The sequence below is a fragment of the Asterias amurensis genome, chromosome 18 (genome assembly GCF_032118995.1).
Source record: "Asterias amurensis chromosome 18, ASM3211899v1".
NCBI lineage: Eukaryota > Metazoa > Echinodermata > Asteroidea > Forcipulatida > Asteriidae > Asterias > Asterias amurensis.
The window spans coordinates 13,237,495-13,263,347 of record NC_092665.1 but is presented as its reverse complement, the minus strand read 5'-3'; the positions used below and the strand labels follow the sequence as shown (position 1 = coordinate 13,263,347).

Below are 25,853 nucleotides of genomic sequence, written 5' to 3'. Positions count from 1 at the left end.
AGAAGAAAACTTAGGACGAGTCATTTTACCTCGCCATTCGTTAGCCACCAAAAAACTGAGTATATGACCGTACCTGGATAAACTGTCTTGGCTACGGCTATTGTCATTGGCAACAACGACTGTATTGAAGCATAAGCAGTTTCAGTGAGTCAGCCAAAGCCTCTGTCGAAGCCGTGAATGCGGACACTGCAAGCCCTTCTACCCAAAACACCCTTAGATCAGCAAGCTGTGACGTCACGCTGCGTGATTTGAATTTCAATGAATGCCTTTATCAAAACGAACGGTTATCTAGTTTTATATCAACAGACTATAAACTAAGAGACTATAAGAGACTATAAACGTAAGCAGATAAACGCTCACAGGTACCTCCGTGCTCAGAGCATCTCAGATCAAGATGTCTGATTTCTAAGTCTGGGTGGGTGTATCTGTTATCAAATCGCATCATGCATTCCAAAACCCCCTGCTTTAGTATAGCTACACAGTAGCCGGTATGTGCATGGCCCAAATAGACACTCAATTAAGGACAAGACTCTAAATTACAGGTGTGATGTATTTTCGAGGGGGTAGACGACCACCATTCCGTGCCCCCGAGTCTGAATCTGTTCCCGCCAAATTTGTAACGGTATTCACGGACACGCGGCGGATTTGTCTTTTATACATCAGCGGTCGGAAGGGATGGTGTTTTCTTTCAAATTGGGGAAGGCAAACTGTTCACATGATCACTAGGACTTCATCAAACCACCGAGATCGAGTTCGGAGATATGGAAAGTGTGTCACAGAAACCGTAATGGAGCCGACAGGTAGAAGAAGTATACGCAAATCCAAATGATTTGTTTTCTTTCTTTTTTTTTCTTTGGAAGTTAGTCGAAAATGGTTTGTATTCGGACTCAGAAAACAATTTGAACTGTAGCGAAAAGTTTCAGTGAAGACCAAAGATTGTATCTTCTTTGCTTGGACCACTCACTCTAGAATAATAGGGCAATATGCAATTATTTAAAAAGGGGAATTGTCAAGCTTTAAAGCTCAATTAGTTTTTATAATGACAAGACAGTTTAACTTTTAGCCATACATTGTACATACAGACACGATGCTGCCAATGATATCAGACAGATTACTTATTTGTCTCCAAACATGTAATGTTGAAACCCTTAACCGGGGTTATGGGTATGTTCCCAAATGGAACAAAACAGCAAGTAATCTGCTGACATTACATATGTGTGTCAATGAGTATTAGTGGAATAGTCTCTTGTATAAGTAATTACTGCAACCTGCTGGCGATATCCATTATGATGTCAAACCTCTTATTCACTCATTGAGGATTTAATCGCTTTGCTTGATTTCCAATTCTAATTAGGCTGGTCCTCCATTTTTGTTTATAGGTTATCGGCATTGCGATCGGTGCTTTATAGGTCTACTGGGAGCGAGACGAAGATGACCGGCAGGATAAAGGTCAGTTTTCAATTTTTGTTCATCGGAAAAAGAGTCTGATTGACGGCTTTGTTTTTGGTCTATAAAAAGTTGAGCTACAGCTATGGCTATGACTTTCGCTAGAGTCTTGCTTGTGAAGCCGTAGCCTAAGGCCAACAAAAACATGTTTAGCGACCTGCCTTTGAGGGAAAAAAGAGGGGGCAATTTTTTCCTTCTTTTCTTTTTTTCAAAATGGCCGCCTGACACATTTTTTAAGAAAAACTCTTTTTCAGAATCTAGTTTCCGTCTGAGACAGTTCAAACGTATCTTTTTTTTTCGATTAGACTACATTTTTTTTTAAGGAAGCGGGTGCTGATTTTTGTTGTATATTTTTTTATTGATATTGTTATTGGCCTAACTCGCGTAATCTACTGTCAAATTATTTCGCGACACTTTATATATTTGTATATTATGCCACACAATATCAGCCATGCCGAGTATGCGTATGTTCGGCACTCGGCTGTAAAATATCTAAAAGCAACACCTAGTTTATATAATACTATTATAATACCAGCCGTCGCACAGCCCCTTACCGATTAAACTTCAATCTAAACGTGAATCAGCCCCGACCGCCTCCAATAGCATTTCTCGACAAAGAGCCTTCATCGGAAATCGATGCCCCCCAAAAAATCTATAACACTCGCATGATGTTGATTTACATTGACCATGGCTAGCTAAGCTAAACACGCAGCGTAAACACCACCTTTAATAAACCGAACCCTCTAACGACAAATTTGCATTCACGGTCACTTGCTGTATACAGCTAGTCTCTTGTCCCCCCTCGGAAACACTATCAATTGGTGTTTCCAATCAATTAGGAAAGCAAATGATGAATTGCGATCCGTTTCCTTAACAAAACACCTCCGTTTCCAAGATAAGGACACGATCGCCCTGGTAACCGAATATCGGCGACAGGGATAAAGATTTTTTTTCTCTCCGAGTATTAGAACCCCCTCGTTTGATGGTGATTATTGTAGACTATTAAATAGGTTTACGTGCATGATACGGCCCCGGCTGGAAGAGGCGATTCAAAAAAAAAAAAAAAACGAGAGCTGTTTCTTAAGGAGCGGCGCCGGGCCGTACTCCTTTCTCTCTTGTTGTCAAAATAAAAACGGAAACCCCGAGTTTAATAATAATTTTTGCACCTGTCAAATGGATTCAGAAGCTTTCGGAATTAGGTTAAATTAGTAGCTCTCAATTTGGGAGAATTGAAGTCGGGGATAACAAGAAAACACTCTTGAGATATTTTCTATGGGACAAGGGCTATCGTGTGATGGGCCCGAATGTAGATTGCGTTTTAGTCGATCCACGTGATACGGGGGAGGGAGATGGCATTGAGGGAAGGGCTTAGGGCAGTATTTTGAAAAAAGATTGGGATCGTGAAAAAGGAGGGGGCATTAGGGGGTAGGGCATGACACCTGTGGGGTACGGCATGACACCTGTGCGGTACTAAAAAGGTGGGTTGTGATCGATTTATCATGGTTTAAGTAATTGTGGTCAAGTTTGAACACGGGGATAAAAATTGATGCGCTTTCATCACACTCCTAATTAAGTTCTAAACTGTGATTTTGATTTTATTGGCTCGGGTCGTTTCTAACAATTTTTGTTCAGATAACAACAGCTCCTCCACCCCAGTGCTTTTCACCAAATAATTTTTCAAGGCGATTCATTTTTGAGAAGGTGAACTCTCTCTTTTACATTAATCAAAACTGAATGATATTACAGGGGCATCGAAATATGCACTTCTGATGTATCGATCGACATTGCTTACTAACACACAACTAGGTATCCTCGTTTACAATTAAAGGAAAATTAAATGAAACATGACTTGCGCGTTGGTCGTTCACAACAGTGTCTTCCACTTGATCTGAGATTCGGACTGGCCTGAGTGTACGCGTTGATGTAGAATGAATATTACACCGTGGTTACTTAATTGCACATCAGCCAAGCCTATTAAAATTGCACATCAACTAATGACATGAAGGGTTGTCACCACTACAGAGAGCAAGTACAGAGCAAGGCCGGTGAGCAATTTTTTTTGCACATTAGAATTGCAATCCTCAAAAAAAAATTGAAAATAGAATTAGCTGTTGCAAACAACTGACCAACCAAATCGACCGATGGTATAAATGCAAAACATTTTGTTTTTATTTTAAAGATTCCCTTTTCCTTTCTTTTTCGATTTAGAAAAAAAAATCCCCAATCGAAAAGCACTACGACAGTTTTAGCCCTGGCGGCTATATACACTTTCGTGTTATGCTACTGCAGTGATTCTTCCTTTGTGTTGTACACAGATACAGAGTCTTAATTGTACAGCACAGAGGAAGAGTCCTAGAATATAGGGCTATACGACAGTGGCAATTTTGATGTGCAGAGAAAAAAATTACTGCCGGTGACGATCGTCGCACTCTTCCTTACACCTTCACCGTTGTTTGGCGCCATTCGTTAGAACAGCGATCGTCGGCACATTTTGATGGTCAGGGTGATAAATAAATCAAACACAGAACTTGAAACAAATGATGTTATCTTCTTTTTTTCATTTTAAAGTGTGACAGATCAGTCAAATTTATCACTTGATTGATATTCTGTGTTCGTTTGAAGACACAAAAAGAAGCGAAGTTCAAAAACCCCACTTGAGGGGTGTGGAGGGGTTGCACGAACGTTGAGGGTGTTTGTATTGAAGATATCGCTGTAGTGCACTCGTGATGCGGATCGGTCTTTGTTCTATTCAAGAATGGTTGTCCACGGCACTGGACACTATTGGTAATTACTCAAAAAAACTGTTCTAAAACGTTTTCGACGAATTGATGACATTTTCACAGATCGCGGCCGGGCAAGATGGTGATTTCATTTAAAACTAATTGCTAAAATGAATAAATGCTCTTCCAAAACAAAATCCCTTTTACAAATAACTAATAACGATACATTTTGATGTTCACGATTACCCTGGAAACTCCCACATCGATCATGTGTCTCAATACTACACCCTAGACCTTTTTCAAGAGCAGACATTCAGTAGACTGATGACGTCACAGTTTGTCCGCCAATTTGCTGACGAATGAAAAGCCATTGTGCTTCTTCTGCACAACTATCGGGTTATAAAAACAGGTTTAACCATAAACAGCACTTATATGAAAGTATCAGTAAACGAACCGTGATGATCATCAAAGTTGGTGTCTATACTTCGAGGCGCATCTTTACGCTCAAGACTGTCACGTAACCCTTGATAGTTTAAAACATGTCGAGCTGATTTTTCAATGTACTGCACTCAAACATCGGGATGACCATGACCTTGGTCATCCGTAGGGAGTGTTTTTATCAAAGTGCTCCACTGCACTAAAATCCTCTAAATGGACGATTTGGTATGCAAATGTAAAAAGGGTAGAGTTGTCACTTCTTTAAGGTGGTTTCATTGAATATCAAAAAAGCAGTACTATTAACAAGAACCAATTGTATGGTGCTGCTTATAGGGGAATTCTGCGCTTACAGCCCGTATAATCACACTTTCCATGGGTCAAGTAAGCGCATAGCTCCCTGAGACGAATACCATTTTTTCAACTGGATCCAGCCTTATAGCGACTGACAAAGCCGTTGAAGAAGGAAACAACCACCTTTGAGCTGTCCTTTTGTGTCTTTAAGATGCAAATGTTACACTGTAATTACATTAATGGATGGTTCATTCAAACATGGTCCCACCTCAAGCGAATCATTTGCTTACAACTAGGGTTGAAAGCTTAATTATGTCTTGGCCTTTCGTGAACCATGTCACATGGAAGAATCTCCATATATTAAAGTTAACTCACGTTTGTTTTATTAGAAGGTAATTACAACCCATCCAAGAGGAAGGCGCCAGACTAAATAAGAAACCGAAATGAACGGAGACGTGTCGCCCAATAAAAGCTTCAATACGCTGCGACTCTTAAAATTATCCACGTCAAAGCAGAGGCATCATGTCCAACCGCGACTTAAAGATGTGTGTTCACAGATAAATCTGGTGATTTCTGTGCGTCTAGCTCGACGTCACGATATTGCAAGAGAATTTTTCGTAACTTTTTGGGGGGGTTGCGTAGAATTATGTGCTTTCAGATGTATGCTGAAGCTTTACTCATATCTTTAAATACACTACTTCAAAGAGGGTAGTTTCTAACAATGTTTTATAGTATCAATAGCATCTTGGACACTACTTTTCAGAGTAAATACCTAACCCGCCCTTTTTAAGCAACAACATTATAAATGACACTGAATCCGCCGCAATGTTGCATTTGAACAATGTATTTTACCTTAAAGAAAAATATAAATCATTGATAAGGAGTGTCCCTTTACAAAAAAACATAGCTCTGTAAAATAATTCTTTAATCAAGTCAAGCACGGAGTCCCGAACCGCGACTCTGAATCGGCAATAATTATAGCCGGTCAGTTAGAGGTTGTTCGTGGGGCTAATTTCCTCTATCAGACATCTCTCGGTCTTTTTTTAAACATTCTCCCAACAGTATCGATGTTGAAGCCTTGACGGGAGACTAGGAAATCATCCCTGTCGTGTCCAAGGTCGAGTTCCGGATTGATGATGCATTAACAGTGACAATTGCTAATCCGGAACCCCCCCCCCCCCTCCGGAACGGCCGGATTGTCAGGATGAAAGATCGACTTTCAAACAGGAGATGCTAGAGTTTCGGAACATATAGCGCTCGGTTTCCCATTACCCATTAGCACAACTTCCGAAGTTGAGTATAAACCATTGTACAAAAATGTTCAACCGTCAGAATAAAAAAATGCACATTTCCCCCGTGTTTGCTCCGGAACTTATTGTGCACTTCAATTTTAATTTGATTTGTCTTGAAGATTTGAGTGGGTGAATAAAGTGAGTAGTTGTAAACAAAATTAATTGTTGTAAAGTTCATGACGAGTTGAGAACTTGGATAAGTTACAACTTTACTTTTTGCCGATAATTGATTCAAAAGTGCATTAGAAAGAAAAGATCTTTCAGTCCCTGATAGTATTGACAGTCAATCCTTTCCAAAGGCCCCGGGCTTAAAACATCAATATTGTTATACGCCTACTTCCCACCCTCGGAATGTCCTTCTTTGTTTCATAGAAACTGGCGCTCCACTTAATTAGTGTACATTTCGTTTTCATTGATTTGAAGTGCACGAAAATGAGACTAAGTTGACTTTTCAAACGACGTCACCGCAAGCTACTATATTGATCACACACAATTCACTTGATGTTCCTCATTTGACTTTCTAGTTTTGGAGAAAGAAAAAAAACCCAACACTTTCGCATATATATACCATTAGGCAATACACAACTTTTAACTGTACGTCCCAAATTGTTGCTGCATGTATTTTCATAACGGACGTCCATTATATTGACGTGAATTAATGCCTGGATCCCGGCAATAAATCCTTTTGTTTTCAATTAACTACCGTATACAACAATACGTTAAGGTTTTTTCTTGTGCAAAATCCCAAATGAAAGCTTGTTACTTCCTAAAATCCATCAAACCAGTCAATTAAAATTTGCCAATAATCGGCTGATAATCGGACCTATCTGAAAAAGTGATTTGTAATACCGACCAACTCACATTAAGATAATTTTGGATAAGTTTATTTTATTAATCGTCCAACAGCACAATATAAGCGCAAAATGACAGGTTGAATTGTGAAAAGAGAAGAAATGGCAAGTTGTAGATGTGGGAGGGAAAACCAAATTGGGGTTATGGGGGGGGGGGGGCATCAAATCAGATAAAGACTGAACACCCAATCCACCTGCAAGGGACCGGTCTGGGGTGGGGTGTGAACCGGGGTCCACAGTGAAAAGCAGGGAAAGAAACCATTGGTCACACCATTGATTCCCCGTAATTGTAAAACAAACCCCTGCCAAAAGTCTTCAAAAGTCTTCAAGTTACCGATGTTCTAAACCAATCGTCGGACGTTGGAATATTTTCTTTAAAATGTCAGTCTTTTTGTCAATCCTCGATGAAGACAAACTACTCTCTGAATGTATACGAGTGAAAAACAGCACTCTTTATCGATCTGTCCTCCATATGGCTCTTCAAAAAGAGTGGTGGTTATTTCACTATTTTAGATGGGTTTCACTCCAGGACAGAGTGAAAAATCACTCAAAAAGATGCAAAATTCAATCTTAAAGAGTGGAAGCCCACTCGAAAAAGAGCTGTCCTTCATATGGCTCTTCTAAGAGTGCCTTTTCACTCTTTTACATCAAGAGAGTCACCTTTCATCACAAAGCTCGGTTACTAACGGACACATGTTTCCACTCCTCCGGGCCTTAAGAATTGTACCATTTAATCCTCCTAAACTTTGCAACATCCGGCACTTTCGCCCAAAGCAACAGAACATCTAAGACGCGTAGGTTGTAATCCTATCTTAGGAAATTAATTAAAAGACAAGACTTAAAAGTCGGATTAATCTCTTGGACAAGTTGAATCCGTCTTTAGACTAAGGGGATTGACGATGATTTTGACGTAAATAGCAAGCGGCTACAGCTTACCTCCTCATAATGCTTATAGCTTCAAGAGGGGACACATGGCTTGGGGCTTATTAAAGAACATGAAAGATGACAGCTTTTAATGAGACTTACTATCTATAGACCTTATGAAGTTGCCGATCGGAATTAGCAAAGGCACTTGTATGTTTGACTTTCTCTAATAACTCCAATGACACCAAAGTGTCCTCGCTATTAGATAGGTCTTTGTTAGCTCTTGTTTCTTCCCTTTTTGGTTTAATAAAAGAAGCCATTGACAAATGAAACATACGACTGATACATTCATGAGAACACACTTCCTCATATTAATCCTAGGGGTTCAGAATCCCGCTGTGGTATCTTTTTCAAAAACTGGCCACAAACTTTTGAACACTATTCACCTCAACATGCGGGTCGCCACACCCCACCCCACCCAATGAGTCTTAAAAACTTCTTTTTCATCATGTTATGTTTGGCGTGGAGAGCGGTTAAGAGCACCGGACTTAAGCTTTTGTGTTTCTGATCATAGTGTCGTTCGAATCCCTGTCTTGACACGTTGTGTCATTAAGCAAGTTATTTATTGTTTCGCTCTTGGAACAGAACATGAAGGCATCAGTCTTGTGTGATAAGAACACAGTTCTGAGAAGGGTTTGACTTGGTGTTTCAGGGGTGGATTTCACAAAGGTAGTCCTAACTTAGGACTAGTCCTAAGCAATGCTAAGAGATAGGACTGATCCTAAGTGAGGACCAGTAACTCATCCTAACTTAGGACTGGTCCTATCTCTTAGCATTGTCTAGGACTAGTCCTAAGTTAGGACTACCTTTGTGAAACCCACCCCTGGTGTTACAGCAGCTATGATACCTAGTTTTGTCCATTGCTGTAAAGTGTTTGATATCTGTTGCAAATTCCTTTTGTATATACATCTGTTGATATTATTTAGAATAATTAATATTTAGACATAGTTTCCCCTCCAATAACAACATAACAATCGTGTTGCGTGTATAGTCGAGGCCGGAAGGTAACAAAGCTGATCCCTTGCGAGTTCGTTAACAAAATAGCAATCCACCAAGTTCGGGTAACAGACGAAGGTGACCATAATACAATATCAGAATTACGATAATAAATTTTTTTCTTCTGTCTCAGCCTCTGAGACCCTTCGGGCGTCAGGCAATGTTCTAAAATGATATCACTCGTTATTCGGTCTGCCGTTGAGTGAATATCGATATCAGACCAAATCACGCACACGCAGCAAAAAGAATAATAAGAAGAAATACAAAACTAGAACTATTGCTAAAACACCTGCGGTTAAAAAGAAAACGATACGTGCATTTTTGTGCATTTCCGGTACACTATAAAAAAAAAAAAAAACGTGAATCCTTTGAAATGATCCATGTGTGGGGTGAAGGAGGGGGTGATAAACAAATGAAGACAGTTTCGATCCAGCAAAGTGTGCTCTCCACATTACCCTTTTTAAAAATTTGTCTGCGTTTTGTAAACAGTCATGTAGTTCTTGCGCATGCAGTTGTCTATCGACCGGACGGGTGTACACAATGAACACAGCGCAATGATTTTTCCCCCGAGACTGGTGCCAAAGTGAATTGAATTGCCTCTTCGTCCACACCGAATGTGACTGTTGTTCTGTAGTGTATATTGACGGGTCTTGACTGTACTTTTCAGATTGCAGCCTTTAATGCTCGGCACAATATTATACCACTTGAACGAACGGGCGGCACATTATAAATACATTTTTGGATGGTCTTGATTTGGAAGTTTTTATATATATGCACTGATAAGCAGTGGTTTCACAGTTGACCATTTTTTCCAGACTCAAACCATTAAAATTACAGTATCAAAGGAAACGACGTCTATATAGACTAACTAAATTCAAAGTGTCCAACACCGTTAAAAAGAGGAAAGTGCACAAAATGTAGATAGAATAATAACTGTTATGGCGCCCCCTTTTAGTGCTTTTGTAAAAAGTCATAGATCGGTTTTTATAAACGTCAGTACTGATTTAAATCATAAGCCAACTTTAAATTCATAAATATACAATAAAGCCACATGTCAACTTTAATCTAAATAATGGTGCTTACTTTTTGATAAATTAACAGCATTGTCACTGTTCATCAAGACCGTTGAAGCCCATCCACTTTTAGCGACATTACAGCGGGTATCTTTCACAAAGGGACACCGTGGACAATATTTGCTCCAAATCAAAAGTCGCCTTAAAGACACTGGACACTATTGGTAATTGCCAAAATCCAGTCTTCTCATTTGGTGTATCTCAACATATGCATAAAATAACAAACTTGTAAAAATTTGAGCTCGATTGGTCGTCGGAGTTGCGAGATAATAATGAAAGAAAAAAACACCCTTGTCACACGAGGGAGCCGTTTCTCACAGTGTTTTAAACTATAAACCTTTCCCTATAACTCGTTACCAAGTAAGGTTGTATGCTAATACTTATTTTGAGTAATAACTAATAGTGTCCACTGCCTTTAAGGCGATCTTTTGAGATTCATGTTTTCCGAGACGCTTTTAATGGTTTCTTATGTACTTACCACTTACCGTCAAAATTATTTTGCTTGATGCTTGCTTCAATTACCATTTAAAAAAAAAAAAAAAAAAAAAAAAAAAACCGTAAGTTTACTAAATAATAACTCTGTGTTAAAGCACGGACGGATGCCTTGCTTTAAACACACAAAGAATATCTTACACTATAGGGACGGCAATACGCAATGCTCAAAGGATACAGCATTGTGATGTCCTAACATTTTGAAAGTATTTACACATTCTTAAGGCACGTGTAGTTCAATTGTAGCAAGCAGTGAATGCTGTATTGAACGCAAAACTCAAAGCAGGATTTCTAAAGGGTATCTCTATAGGATAGAGTCTGCGCTCTGATGGCATTCAGTAGTGGCGTACAACGAGTAGTATGGGCGGAAGCTCCTGCACTGAACCATTGCCCCTCGTGCCCCTAAGTGAGTTCCAGGCAAAAACCCCACAAATGAATGGTTTGAAAGAGAGTCCGTTTAATGCTTAGAAGAAGAAAAAAATGCCGACACAACAAGGGAACGATCTGTAATTTGAATTAAAGAGTGCCCCTAGTCCGATTCCATGTTATTGGATTTTTTTTTTCTTTCTCGGAGATTGCGATAAGCTTAACAGTTTACATTTCTAGTGAGTATAACGTCGGCTCTAGAATACGGGAGTCAAGGGTTCGAATCCAAGAAGGAGTAGCCTGTCGTGTCCTCAACAGAAACTGGAAAACACTGTGTGTGGTTAATATCGTAATAGTATATGAAGAGGTTACCGTGACTACTACCGCCTGCTACACGTACTACTAATATTTACACAAAATGTGTATACATCAATTAAATTTGAAACCGACACAATTCTTTTCTATGCAAACCTACAGATATAACATTATATTGCCAGTGTTCATATTTATCTTCTCGGTTTCTACCTCCATTGTTGAATCATACCCGCGGTTTACAAGCCAAGCTATGTCGCATTGTCGTTATTACGAAGCTGGAAATTTACACAGTTCCCGCGCATGAACCCACTTGTACAAGTAATAGCAAACCGGGGTACCAGTAACTCAACATTAATTTTGTTTAATCTGGGTTGTTCAAGGGGTTTACAACTCTCTCGTTAAACATGGGGTACAATGAAGTTGCCCCGATTTTCAAGCAGCGCAAATTGATTCATTCCACGTACCCCCTCCCCCCTCTCGACTTGACGCTGAAGTTATAATATACCCCTGAATAAATTTGCTATGAATTTGTCAAATGCAAGATGTAATTCTCTTGAAGACGGTCAGAGCACACTAACCGAAACGTCGAGCTCTTCTTAGAACCACCACTAATCCCAAAAGAGTTTTGTTAACATGGTATCACCGCAAACCTTACTTATACTTAGCAAGGTAAAATAATTATTGCCGCAAATTGGTTTATTTTTCGTTTTACCACTCGGAAAACACTCTGATGGGTGAACAGAACGAATAAGGATAACAAATAAATAAACACACCTGCATGTATGAAATTAAGCTTGTCGAGATATTTTTTACTGTAGGCTGGAAACGTCAGGCCATGATCTATTTCATGTAATATTGGTTGGTAAAGCAGTTCGCTGCAGCTACTTAATCTAAATTCTCAGGTTTATTACTGTAAAGAAAGACATGAACTAACTATTAGCAGAGTCCTTTTTAACGCCATTTGACACTCTCGGTAAACAGTATTGCCCAAAGGCCCTCATTCGTGAAAATTTAGGCTCAATCGGTCATCGGAGTCCGGAGAAAATAACGGACAAAACCCACCCTTGTTTCCGCACGTTTTGCCGTGTCATGACATGTGTTTAAAATAAATCCGTAATTATCGATATCGAAAATTGCTAATTGTTTTAATGTTTTTCTCAAAAAGTAAAGCATTTCATGGACTAATATTTCAAGAGAAGTCTTTCACCATTACCTTCTGTAAACCCTGTAAGTTATTTGTAAATCTGTGAACTTTTTTATGTTACTGTTCCGAAAGTGTATAATGGCTTTAAAGCTAAAAATAAAAGCTGCATTGGTGAGGCCGTCGAATTTGTGTGCGATTTAATAGGAGCTGAACTGATATTTTAGTTCAGTATACAGTCGATGATAATGTTTCGCCTCTTCCAACATTTTTCATCTCTGGATATCAGCAGCAGCCAATATAGCAACAGCATTGTCCATTTCTGACTCGAGCTCCGTAAATTCAATGCTCTCGCAAATTTAATATTGGAACCAGAGAGTGTATCAACAAAAGATGAATTCAATCAAAAGATTGCTTTTTCATTCTTTGTCTAAAAAGACAATGGAGCCCCCCCCCCCTCCCGAATTGCAGAGAAGTTGGTTTTAGGTCAGCAAACGGAGTTGTTAATTATAGAAAACGCACAAACTGATCCCCTTTTTATTTATTAAGAGCGAGTGCACCCAAAGTAGATGTTTACATGTTTTTGTCAGCGTAGATTTTAATGGATTTGAAGTGATTGGTGAAATGTGTTCATGGTTTGTTATGGGGTTCGATGTATGTACAGGTTCCGTTTTGACCCAAAATAACCTGATGACGTCACCACTCACGATGAATCTTTGCTGCGCCATTTTGGGGATTGGGCGCCCTGTGTATGATTATTCCTTGCACATGTCATGTGATACAAGGACGGTTATAGACGGGTCTCCTGCCCTAAGGATGAGGATTAAGAGAGGCACTGTTCTGAGTTTTGATCAAAACAGATTGTTTCATTGATAAAAAAAAAAGTATATTTCAAGAAAAAATATTTCAACGGAAGTCTTTACAACAAAATTATCTTTATATAACCTATGTACGTTGTGTTAAAAACTTTGAACATTTATATATTTACTCTTTACCAATGTTATGCACACCCTTTAATTAAGCAGATCAGTGCAATTTGGCACTTGGCCCAATGTTTAATATGTTAATGAAAAGGTACTGCTTAGTAAATTTCTTTGCTAAGCAAAAGGTAAATGGGCACCAGTTGTAGCAATGTAAACTTAATAGAGTTTAGGCTGGTAATCGGTTTCTGTTTAGCAACATCTTGTTTGTGCTTAGCAAGTTTCCCAAGCTTCTATTAGGCTTGATGAAACTGTTCCCTGATGAATCAGCTTTTCATCAACCAAACGCACCACCCGTCGGTGATGTACGATGGTTCATATAGCAGCTTCTCAGAATTGATTGTTAATGGACACAGAAACCTGTGTACGATAATGAAACAAGTGATTTTCTCTGCACACCATACAGTGATTTCAAACAAGTATTTTCAAGGATCGGGTCGCATCGTGCAATGGTGACGGAATGCAGCAATCAGCTGATTTGACAAGGCGTAATAGGTCACCTTGCCAGGTTTCTTTTGATTGCACCTTTCTTGAAGATCATCACTCAGATGTTTCTAAGCAGGGTCCAATTTCAATAAGCTCCTTAAGCACAAAGGGCAGCTGAGCACAGTCAAATTATGCTTACCAGAATCAGGTTACCAGCCAAACTACCATATCACATGTACAATTTGTGACTGGTATCCTGCTCATTTCCGCTAAGCAGAAACTTGTCAAGCAATATGGAAGGTTTCTTTTGAGTGCACCCTTCCCGGAGATTGATTAATACTCGTGATGCTTCCAAGCAGTGTTTAATTTCAAAGAGCTGCTTAAAGACACTGGACACTAATGGTAAATGTCAAAATCCAGTCTTCTCACTTGGTGTATCTCAACATATGCATAACATATCAAACTTGTGGAGACTTGAGCTCGATTGGTCGTCGGAGTTGCGAGATAACTATGAAAGAAAAAAAACACCCTTGTCACACGAAGTTGTGTGCTTTCAGATGCTTGACTTCTAAACTTGAGGTCTCGAAATCAAATTCGCGGACATGCGCGAGAGTGAATCATTTTGCATACTAATGAGATACGTCATTCTCGAATCAGCCAATCAAGTTTGCCCACGTTACGAACTTTTGTCACCGGCCTAATTCTATGGACGAGTGTTTTAATGGATTGAGGAAAAAGTACACTGCACGCAAAGCAGCTGCTTCGGTGGTTTACGGATAATTCCGCATAAAATGCGCTATGTTTAACAATGATTTGCGCATTTTAAAGCCAAAGGGTACAAATTGAAAACCAATTGCCGCGCGCACGCTAAACACTGTCACATGTTTAAATTATATGACATCAGCCTTTAGTGCATCGCAAGTCCTGCAGCTGCATCGGTGGTTTACGGGTAGTCCCGGATAATGCGCCATGTTTAACAATCATTTGCACATTTCTAGACAAAAAAAGTTCAAATTAAAAATCAAGTTACACATGTGACGTCAGCAAGTTAGCTATAGTCAACTCGTCCTCAGTTCATCCCTGTTCAATCTCCAACGACTTGTACATTAATAACACCGCAGCAGACTGTGTATAACTCGGGGCTCTTGATTCTTCGTTCAAGCCCCGTAATTGCCTGTACGGTTGTCAAGTTTTTCATCGGGTGAACCGCGTCGATTGGCCCGTGCGGTTACCCGTTCGACGCACTCCCACCCTTTTTGTTTGACCTTGTCACATTTTCAAACGACCGAATGTAGATAACACAATTAAGTCCTTTCACCGCAGCAGTGAACTGTAGCAAAATACAAGTTGATGAGTACAACCTTAAAGGATTTGTACATCTGTATGTGTTTCCCAACTATGGCAATGGGAGACTTTGAAACGCTAGGTGGCAGCAGACTTAAAATGTAAATTTATAATGTATACGTAGTTCCATGCGTGTGCGCAGTTTCGAGAACAATAGATTTACCTATAGTAAGTCTGCCGACTATAGAGCTTCCTATTAAGCTGAAAAATCGCTGAACAACTTTTTGCTAAGCAAGACTGCACATGATACCAGTCACATAATGGTATATGTGGCATGGCGTTTGGCAGGTGACCTTATTCTGTTAAGCAAAGTTCTGTTGTGCTTTAGCTATACGTTAGGCATAAGCACCTCTATAATTTATTGGGTACTTGTATCTCCAAAAGGCCCCCTTTCAAATCTATCACCTAATTGACCTAATATGTCCGTATTCCCTTTGCGTTTGTTTGTTTGAAACAGAGCTCGCAGCTTTAAAGACGCTCACTGATAATCTGTTGGAACTTGGTTTCTCTAGTTCTTTAATAATATCAGAATGTGGTAGCCATAGAGTTAAAGGTGTAAACTGAACTAAAATCCGTCTTTGTACCAAATCATCTTTCTACCATGCAATACAATTAAGTAACGTGAACTGCGTATGTAAATCGTTCATTTTATAAAAATATAATCGATTCTGTCTATAGTTTTAGATCATCAAACCTTGATTTTTTTTTCCACAATAACAAATTACATCACTATATTTTGTTTCCTCTCTCTTTCCCCTTTACTTTTCCCCTGTTTTTTCTTTCTTTTATGTTTGATCGTCTCCTCATCAAAATAATCTAACCTCGCTTGACTGTTTTTCAGCTGTCCATTTTGAGCGTAACACAGCAGACCATAATAATTGATGTACACAATTAAGAAGAGCTAATGTCATTTTCCCTTGATCCTGACCTTTGCGCAGAAGCAAATTATGACATTAAAATTTTAAGGGTTTCGACTGATCGGCCATCATTCATATTGGAAATACTGTATTAAGATTTTATAGAAGTTTGACGTCTACTATAGTGTCACAATTTGAGCCCCGGGGGTTTCAGTCTTTCATAATTGCAATCAGTTTTTAAATATTAACATCCGTTCGGCATGCTTAATTTTCTAATGAACAACAAAGACACAGTTTCCTAGAAGGTGAGAGAGGTGTCAGGAACTGGAGGGGACCCTAGGGCCACGTACTGGATGCCCTTTGTTTGGGTCATAGAGGTTGATTATAAATATTATCATTGTATAGTTGTCTGCCTTTGATTTGTGTCGTGTCGTCATTCTTCCAGTAATATTGTGGATAAGTGTAGACCTGTGCTATTGAACGAAACACCTGCCACATTTGATCTTCTTTCGCTCTGTTGAAAATCACGTTCACCTCTTGAATGGAGTACGGGATTTATTTATCTCATTAATCAATATTGTTGTTAATTTTGTTTCCACTGATTGCAATTGCAATTCGTTTCTTTGTTTCTACAAAGTGACAAGTGTGTCAAAAATAATTAGATTTTCGTGTCAATTCTTGATGTACTATATATGTTAACATATTCAACAAAGTTGAGGATCTGATTAATTAATAGTTACGTAATTAAATTAATTAGCAAAATTGACGAATGGTAATTATGTTCAATTTGTTTGCATTTTCGAAGTGACAAATAATATTTAAAAATAATCCTGGTTTGACTTTTGCGTTTTGATGAAGTCACAAAACCATTAACTTATTTTAATTGTTTATGCAATATGTTGCTCTCGTCTGGGGGAGATCTGCTTTTGAGTGAAGAGTGCAGCTTAATTTCGATAGCGAACTTTCAAATGTGAAATAATAATAAGCAGTTTCTTGAACAATAGTTTGAAAAAAAAAAATGAACATTGAACGTGATTTTCTACAAAAAGAACACGTCTTTTGGCTGCGGGGACTAAATCTTCGCATCGGGAAAATGGTCACGAAATGTCAACAAGCTTACGGGAAATCAAATAAGAAAACGGCTAGACCGCCTTAAGGACAATCTTTTGTGAAGTATGAATGAAAGTATAAAGTATTTTTGATTCAGTTTGATTGGTTTCTTTTTAAAACCTGGGTACATCTTTTAGTAACGGCTCTCAATGGGAAGACAGTTGTATCAATGTGATGGAGACAATTCAATGCAACATCGACCGTACAAGTTTAACATTGAATATAACCCGTACTATAGCATACATAGACAAGCTTAGCTTGAAATTACTACAGAATAACGTCTCTGAAGAGGCAAGGTATACCCGCCCGTCTGTTTTTGTAATGCTTGATTGTCCGTATCGTATAATGTAGGCCTATACAATAAAACTAGCATGCGAAAACTTCATTTTCTAAAGGATGCATTTTTGAGATATCGCCAAATATTCAGAGCGAAGATGGATGATGCAGGAAAAATAATCTCTATTAGGCATACACAATCTGAGAAACGTTACTACAGTAACGCTTCCAAGATTCACATTTTGGGGGCATAGACATGGATATATGTGTTACATTATAACCACATTACTTCCCAGTGAAATGTTTCTTAAATTTGCTTTATATTATAATATAGAAAACTTCTGTAGGCTTCTACCAATAGTATTTATTTCCTTTATTTTTAAGACTTTTAACAAAGCGATCCCTTTTAAAGTGGAAAGACTATCATATCAATGTGGAACCAATCCATGTAACATCGACCATACACAATTTGAAATGTACCCCCCGTAATGTAAAATAGTGAAAAATTCACTCTTTTGTCAGTCACGTCTTTTGAGAGTGACAGTCAATCTGTGTCACTCTTTCTGAGTGAGAGTGGTATGGACTTCACTCTAAGTCGAGTTGACAATACCAGTCTTTACTTTCACTCTAAAGAGTCGTCTGTCAAAACGAGTGGCTGTTCTCCCTTTTGCATAGTTTTGTTATCAAGAGAAGAACCCGAACACACAAAGAAACTAGCTCAGAACACTTAAGAACAAGAGGTATCTTTAAAATTTGAAATATCAGGGACGACTAGCTGTCAACCATTAATAATCCATACCATCAACCTTGTAATCCACAACTCAAATGACAGTTCACAAACCCTGAGTGGAGTCAATTGCCACCATCCATCGTCCAATACTTTGTACCGCTCACAAATCGAAATTATCGGTTTGTGGGTTATTCGTGATACTAGGCCGGGATCAAGGACTATAACTGGCGCTTGAGACGGGAGTGCACATGTGTGACAATTCATGGCCGATTCGATATTGGCCAACAATGTTCAGGGACAAATGCTGTGGTGGACGCAATTTTTATTGTAAATTTAACGATCAAGAGGTATAGAGAGACGATTCTGAAGGATATTGAGGCTCATATTTAGATTGATATTACCTCTACCCACCCACCCCGCCCCCAAAATAACAATACAAAAATCTATACTTTCAAGAGAGATGATTCCAAACTAAACTTGGAAAGTTTCATAGAACGTGTGTTCTTGCTTCTGACGGGGACATTATAAGCTCCAAGAAAAGTAGAATACAATGATCCACACAAATATGCCTAAAAAAATGCGTGGTTTTCCTTTACTCCCATGTAACATTTTTGACTCCCATTAATATCCGACCGGGTTAAGTCGCAAAGCAAAACTCGTACGATCCAAGACAACGTGTTCCTTTAAGTCGAAGAAAAGATTTCCTGGATCATCCAAATGCAGCATACGTAAGCTGTGTACTCTCTCCTCAAGATATCTATGGATCAACATCTTGATTGTGTCACATACTCCTTCAGGAGAAAGTGGCGAATAATTCCGCTGATTTCTAACAACGTTAACTCACCCCGAAAACAAAATTGTGAGGGGAGATGTTTGATGCAATCTTAAAGAATGGAGAGTAAAGGGTCTTGATTTTACGAAACCAAAAATGTCCTTTTAGAGTCATTCGACCGTAAAGCTTATCCACTGACATCGGTGTAACCTTGACTGGAAACTCACTTATAGCACACCGAGATTGAATTAAAACAACTTCCAACGATTAACAGAGCAGTATGACTTATTTTTTCTTCAATGTTTGTTCCATTTTATAGGGGGACAGATTTGGAAATTAGATTTTCATTCCGTGGCTGACCCGCTCTTAATCAAGTAGACGCGCGTCTGGATGGCTAGGCTTCGGACGCGCAATCGAGCAGACACTATATTATGAGATAACATAAAGCAATGTCACTGTAATGAGGAGTGGATTTCAATATTTCTTATTTGTCTACAAACCGTTCGTGCCCTACCTTGGGAAGGTAATGATGAACTTTTTAAAAGTCGCTGAGACGATGGTCAAGTTCCATTCGTCAGGGACCGTATTCGTTTCTGTAATCACTCTTAAAATTAATGGCAGTACAAACGTGTGGTGAGAAGGCTACACCTCTTGATGGTATACACTTCGAAGCAATGTGGTTGTGTAAAAAGAAGTAAATTTTAATGCCCCCAAAATTTGAATCAAAGAAGCGTTTCTGCAGTGGCGTTTCTCAGTGTATGTCTTCCTATATTATTATTCACTTCAGGTTTTCGGCGATGTCTCAAAACGCGACACACCTTTTGAAATGAAATGTCCACAATGTTTAATCGTGTACATCAACATTTATATAGGATTTAAACAATCGATTGGTTCCAAAACCAAATGTATATTTTGCCTTTACAATTTCAACATTAAAAACAAGGGATTGGTCGTTACACCAAACGGTACAACATTTACTGGCTGTATAGGCATCATCGTCCAGCCCCACTCCAACCTTCTCTTGAACAAGACAGATCTAGAGCACGCTCGTCAAAACGTTTAGAACAAACCAACAGGTTCTTCACTGAGCCAACACTTCTTGGGTTGGCTTGAAAACAAAGAGCTTTAAAGTTATGTTGTTTCCCAAGACGTTTTAAATGTCCAACAACTGCGGTGCGTCTTACCAAGTACGTTTATATGTACTTTAATTTGTTGAGTAATTACCATAGGACAACCCCGCCCCCTTTGAGTTGTTCTCTATTTAAACTGAGAGGTTGTTTTCAAGATGAATTAAACTTACTTCAAGATGCTCCAAGTTGGGACCTTATATCCTTAAAGCGTACATTAGCAGCCTTGTTCTGCTTAAACACAAAGTAGCAGGGAATGGGTCACGACCAACACACATTACGTGGTTTTTTGGCTTGCGATCTCTCTCTACTTAGCCTTGTCATATTATTGATGTTGTTAAATAATGTGCTTTACAACTTGGCACCGACTTTAATCAGATAAATCGCGGAGCCAAGGCCCTTATATGGCTAAATTGGTCCTGCATTATTGAACGCACAGCTTTCGCGACAAGTCCGTTCAGATTTGAAAATAGAGTTAGCTACAATCACCCGTCCATGTTCGGGTCTGTGATTACGCGGTGCATTCCCTCGTCGCCATTTGTACCTGTTAGGTGGGTGCAATGGCTACACATTAGCCATTTATTATATTATAATTGCCGCGCCCGATGGTGCGTGCAGTTTTTGTTGGAAGATCATAAATAAATAAATTGCATGAACAATTATTCGTGTATGATAACGTGTTGTACGTGCTTCAACAACGATCATTTTGTTATTATCATAACAACTACATGATTAGAAATACATGTATACCCTCTTATTGTTTGGTGTGTCTTAGCATACAGTTACAAATCTTTGAAAAGTATGACTCATTTGGTCATCAAAGTTGCAAGAGATTAATGAGAAAAAAAAAAAAAAACAAAAAAAAAAACACTCGTTGCTCATTGTATTCCTTTAGATGCCTCAAAAGGGCTCCAGGCCCGAAGTCTTTCAATATTTGAGTGAGAAATTATCTCTTACTCATAAACTACTACTTCAGAGGGAGCCGTTTCTCACAATGTTTTGTACTTTCAACAGCTCTCAATTGCTCGTTTACCAAGTACGTTTTTATGCTAACAACTATTTTGAGTAGTTACCAATAGTGTTCAGTGCGTTTAAGTGGCATGAATGCACATTGTGGATTAGTCGACCTCCATGGTCACACGGAAGTCTTTATGTCAAAACAACACAATATTTAGTCGTTGTTCTTTGGTTGGAGTTCTTATTACTATAGTTGCTATCAAAAGTCGCTAAGTTATATTTAATACTAGACTATTAATACTATTAATAGACTTAGAAATTGGTTTCCCGAAACGTCTTGGTTAGAAATTTCATCTTGCAAAATTATGTTTACATCCATGCACAATTTGATTTGGTAAGCAGTATCTCTTTGTCTTTGCATTCTAAACAGAACGATCTAGTCATCTGGAAAAAAGGTCCGCCAAACATTGTCAAAAGTTGTGTGATCAATTTGTCACGTCTTTCAATAAACGGCGTCCATTACACGTATTGGAAAACCCTGTCTTCTTGTTTCATAGCCCCAGTTTAAACATACTATTCTCGCCGTCAAACAATGACAAAACATCGAAGGCGAGAGACAATCTGGAAGATGATCTCTGAGACGGTATTTCTTCGTCAATCTAAATTGAAGATGACAAGTTAGAGTGCATTATGTCTTGTAAGGACAGACATTGTATTTACACAGTCAACCTGCTTGTCATGATCAATTAAATGACATTTATATAGATAACAAATGTGGGTTTGTATTAAGTCTACGGATAAATCCACTTTGAAAGATTTGCAATATCTATAAAAAGCAGAGTGTAAATATTATGCACTGTTATAGCTGCATCACTGGGGATTGCATGGTATTTGATAGCCGTTATGGGGATGTAACTTTAAGTGGTCTGATGGTGTGAAGTGAAGATAAAAATCCTGTTAAGACTCTGAGATCGTGTGAGCTGTTTTGATTCCTGAAACAGCCAGACTAAAATTGTAATTTTTATTTGGAATGACTCTTTCTGTCTTTTGTACAATACTGACTTAAACTGCGAGACGATTCGGACAGCCACACAAGTGGGAATATTGTTCCTGCGATTCAGGGCTAAACGCACAAAAGGGTTTTCACTGACCGCCCGAAAACTAAACATTCCTTGCCCGATAACACCATAAGCTGTTTGTAAATCCTGTTTAAAGTAAGTTTATTCCTCCAAGGCCCCCCTTTGTAACGATAAAATAATGCATTTTTCCCCTTATACTTTGTAAATATCTAAACTGATGAAGTTTACTGATGAAACAGAAAGTTACCGTCTTACTTTGGATTTACTGGGTGTACTGTCTGATCTGAACCACGGTAAGCCATTTGCTAAACAAACTTAGTCCGAAAACAGATACACCCTTGTTACGTCCTCTGTGTGATACCACATTCCTTAACCTAAGCCCTGAGCTTTTAATCCATAAACCGTCTAACTCATTTCTCAAACAAGCTCATAAAAACAAACTAATGTTAAACATTTAGTTTCTATTTCTTGTTGAAATGTTGGACTCTCAACTTCGAAACCATAACGATTAATATTTGTTCAAATAAGTCCAAATCATTCAACTTTGTTTTCGTCAAGGTTTGCAGATTTCGAAACGAAATGTCCAAGCATCAAAGTAATATTGAGTTATAACATAGTACTATCTTAGGAAGGAACAGTATGAACAAATTTCACGAGGAGGGCTATACACACTATACTGGACGAATACATCATTAACAAAACACACCCAGTCTTAATATTTTAACAAATTCTATTTTCTCCTTTCGGGGTTTGCAACTTTTGGGTGTGGCCGGGATAAAAATATTTATATAATCGAAGAATGAAACTTTGTTTGCCATTTTGATATATTTTTGAGTTGAAAAAGGGGTTCGGCTGAGACAATTTCGGGAAAGGTGACGCGAATTGACCGAGAAGCCCAACGGCGACAGAGGGGAAAGTGACTAGATACCAGGTTTTTATTGTAAACAGTTGAAATACACACAACCAACTTTAATATAACATTCGGAGATTGTGTCTGCGTGTAGTTTTTGTTTTGAGTAGACAATGAATAGTTTTGTCCTTAAAAGTATTTTGAAGTATAAATGGTTCTTGAAACACGATAGTTTTTGACTATTGAAATCAAAACTAAATTTTTTGCACATTTCTTTGAAACTATAATAGCATTCCAAGCAAAAACTTATACCATATCCGTCTTTGTACATAATGAAATAATTTTTTTATGTGAACATTTTTGTTTCAAATCTTTCCAATGCTACGCACACCCTTTCAATAAAAATTAAAAAAAAAAACCTGAAGGGTTTACCAATGCAGTCACATATACAGTTTTTACAAAAACACTTCATATAAACCAACATCTACACAATGACTGATAAATCAAGATTAGTATATGGCAAAAGACACAAAGATAAACGCTCGCAGTTTTGACATTCTCAAATCTACGCACGATAATTGTTTGGGACTGACTCAATTTATTAGAGTGATGTGATGTTAAGTGGTGAGGTACGCACTGCACCATTGTACTTCACCATTGTAATCACGCGCTCGAATGTTGGTATCCTCAAACCTAACCGCATTACCAAACAATACGTGTATTCAAACACGCGTCATGCAGCGACACATACATGCTCATACTCTCCTCAGTTATTTTTTTAACACATTGCCACATTCAAGTTCCAGGGCAATAATAAATCTTGTTCATTATATAAATATTTAAAAAATACATTAACTCATGTTGTTTCATTCATATTTTAATATTAAAACAAGCATGACTTCCCCGGAGCGGAACTGCAGTTTGCAACGCTTTTATACATTGTCTGTCCAGTTTCTAATTGTAATTTTGTTTGTCCGTTTTCATTTAATTATAAGCCGAGATAATTTGGTTATTTTTCTCAAATTTATATCCGAGCTTGACCACTGAGGTTTTTTTCTTTTCATCTGAGAGAGGCATTCCTTATTGGTGATGTGGCTTTACACACAGTTCACCTTGGTAGTTTCCACGTTATAAAGTGTACAATCGGTTTGTGCGAACCGTTTGACTGTTGTATTCCTATATAAATGTAGATGTATACAATAAACGAACAACAATACACTAAACAAACCTGTGAAAATGTCATAGTCGCATTTTGGTGAAAAATCAGGGGCGGTTATGACCGCGTATATTGAAACAATACTCAGTATTTGGAATACACAATCTGAGAAACGGATCCGTCTTAAGTCAAATTTTGGAAGTCAGATAATAACTGATATAATTTTCCATAATCACAGTACTTTGAAGTGATTCTCATTGATTGAAATGATTGCCATCCATTCTGTATCTTTGTTTCTGTTCGGTACTGCACACAAACTCCACTATCGGGATATCAATGGTGCAGGCGCGTGGTGACTAGCAGTGGGGCCCCCGAATAAAGGTAGACATATGCATGACAATAATCTTGTCCTTCTAAGAGTGATTAACAATTGTATACCTTATAAATGAAATCGACAGTGTCAGAGAGATTTTCTATTTTTTGCGTATTAAAAATTCAAGAGCGCCGGTGTAGAGATATGAAAATAGCAAGCCTCCAAGAAAACTGATAAGTGTGTCAACTTTTTATACGAGGGAAAAAATCAATAACCCCTAAATGTTTAAGAACAGATTCTGTCACAGTAAAATTACCACGCGTGTAGTTGTCTTGTATATGCCATATCAATACTACTTGTATAGGTACTATAATTTTAGTTCAACCATTTTTAACAACATAATATGTCATGGTTTGACAGTAAAACCTTGATGTAAAATCACCACGCGTGTAGTTGTCTTGTATATATGCCATAGTCAGTACTCTTTCTGGTCACTATAATTGTAGTACAACCAATTTTAATTACACAAATGTCACGGTTAAACAGTAAAACCGTTAAACAAAATTACCACGCGTCAAACTGTTTTTATCTGTACTCTTTAATGTCACAGTTTAACAGTAAAACCGTGAAACAAAATTACCACGCGTCTAACTGTTTTTATCTGTACTCTTTCATGTTACCACACAAAATACAGCCATTTCGGAGCTGTAAGTCAGCAGTGTTAAATATTCTGACAATATGTAAGTATCCTGAGCTGTTTTTGTTTACACTCACCTCAGAATCCTTGCTAGCTGGTAGTGCCATGCTAAGACCGATCACGGCCAGTAGCAGCACCACAGAGTGCATGATGAGCCGCATGTTTTCCTCCCGTACTAGTTGTCGTGTGTGTGTGTGTGTTCACTGCAGCTAGAGTCTGTTCAACACTGCTTGCTTGCCGAATCAGGTGTAGAGTGGTTTGCCTCCTGTGTATTTCTCTCTCTACAGTAATCCACTGCCTTTTGCCGATTTAAAAAAAAACTTCCCTTCTCGAGGTCTGTCTGATTTGGTTGTCTTAACTTTCTCCCAGATGCACCGCTGACTCCTTTTATAAGGTTTTTATGTTTAGCCCACCGCGACCAATCCGAAGTGTGGCACGGCCACTTAGTATGCATAAATGGTGCACCTACCTGCGCACTGTGCCACTGCGCTGCCACCTCACGCGCGCTGGCTCATCTCGCGGGAGTGGCCTCGCTGTACTTCCGGAAAATGTGGAGGAATTCCGTGACGTCATGATATCAGGCTCCCCCAACAATTAAAAATTGCGGGCCAAGAAAACTAGACAGCATAAGCATTGGTCTTTTGCGTAGGCCGAAGTGCTCGTTGCGTTGGTATCTGAATTCAGCAGGAAAACATATAGCGGCCGTCACGTCAGGAGTGGGGTTCTTTTGTTGTTGATTTTTCTGTTGTTAATTCCGCGGAAAGGAGGGACGGGGTATTAGTAGTAAATAAATCAGTTTATCATTTCTTCATCACGATAGTAGCAGTTATTTTT

At 38.6% G+C, this 25,853-nt stretch overlaps 1 protein-coding gene across 1 annotated transcript in view; it reads right to left on the bottom strand.

Annotated features, from left to right (window-relative positions):
- The window catches only part of LOC139950697 (uncharacterized), a 42,619-nt gene extending 17,249 nt beyond the window's left edge, over window positions 1–25,370 (bottom strand). Inside the window, exon 1 of the mRNA XM_071949491.1 lies at window positions 25,097–25,370. Within this exon, the coding sequence (XP_071805592.1) occupies window positions 25,097–25,180 (84 nt within the window). The 5' untranslated portion in view covers window positions 25,181–25,370. The remainder of the gene's footprint in view (window positions 1–25,096) is intronic.
- Window positions 25,371–25,853: the final 483 nt, after the last annotated feature.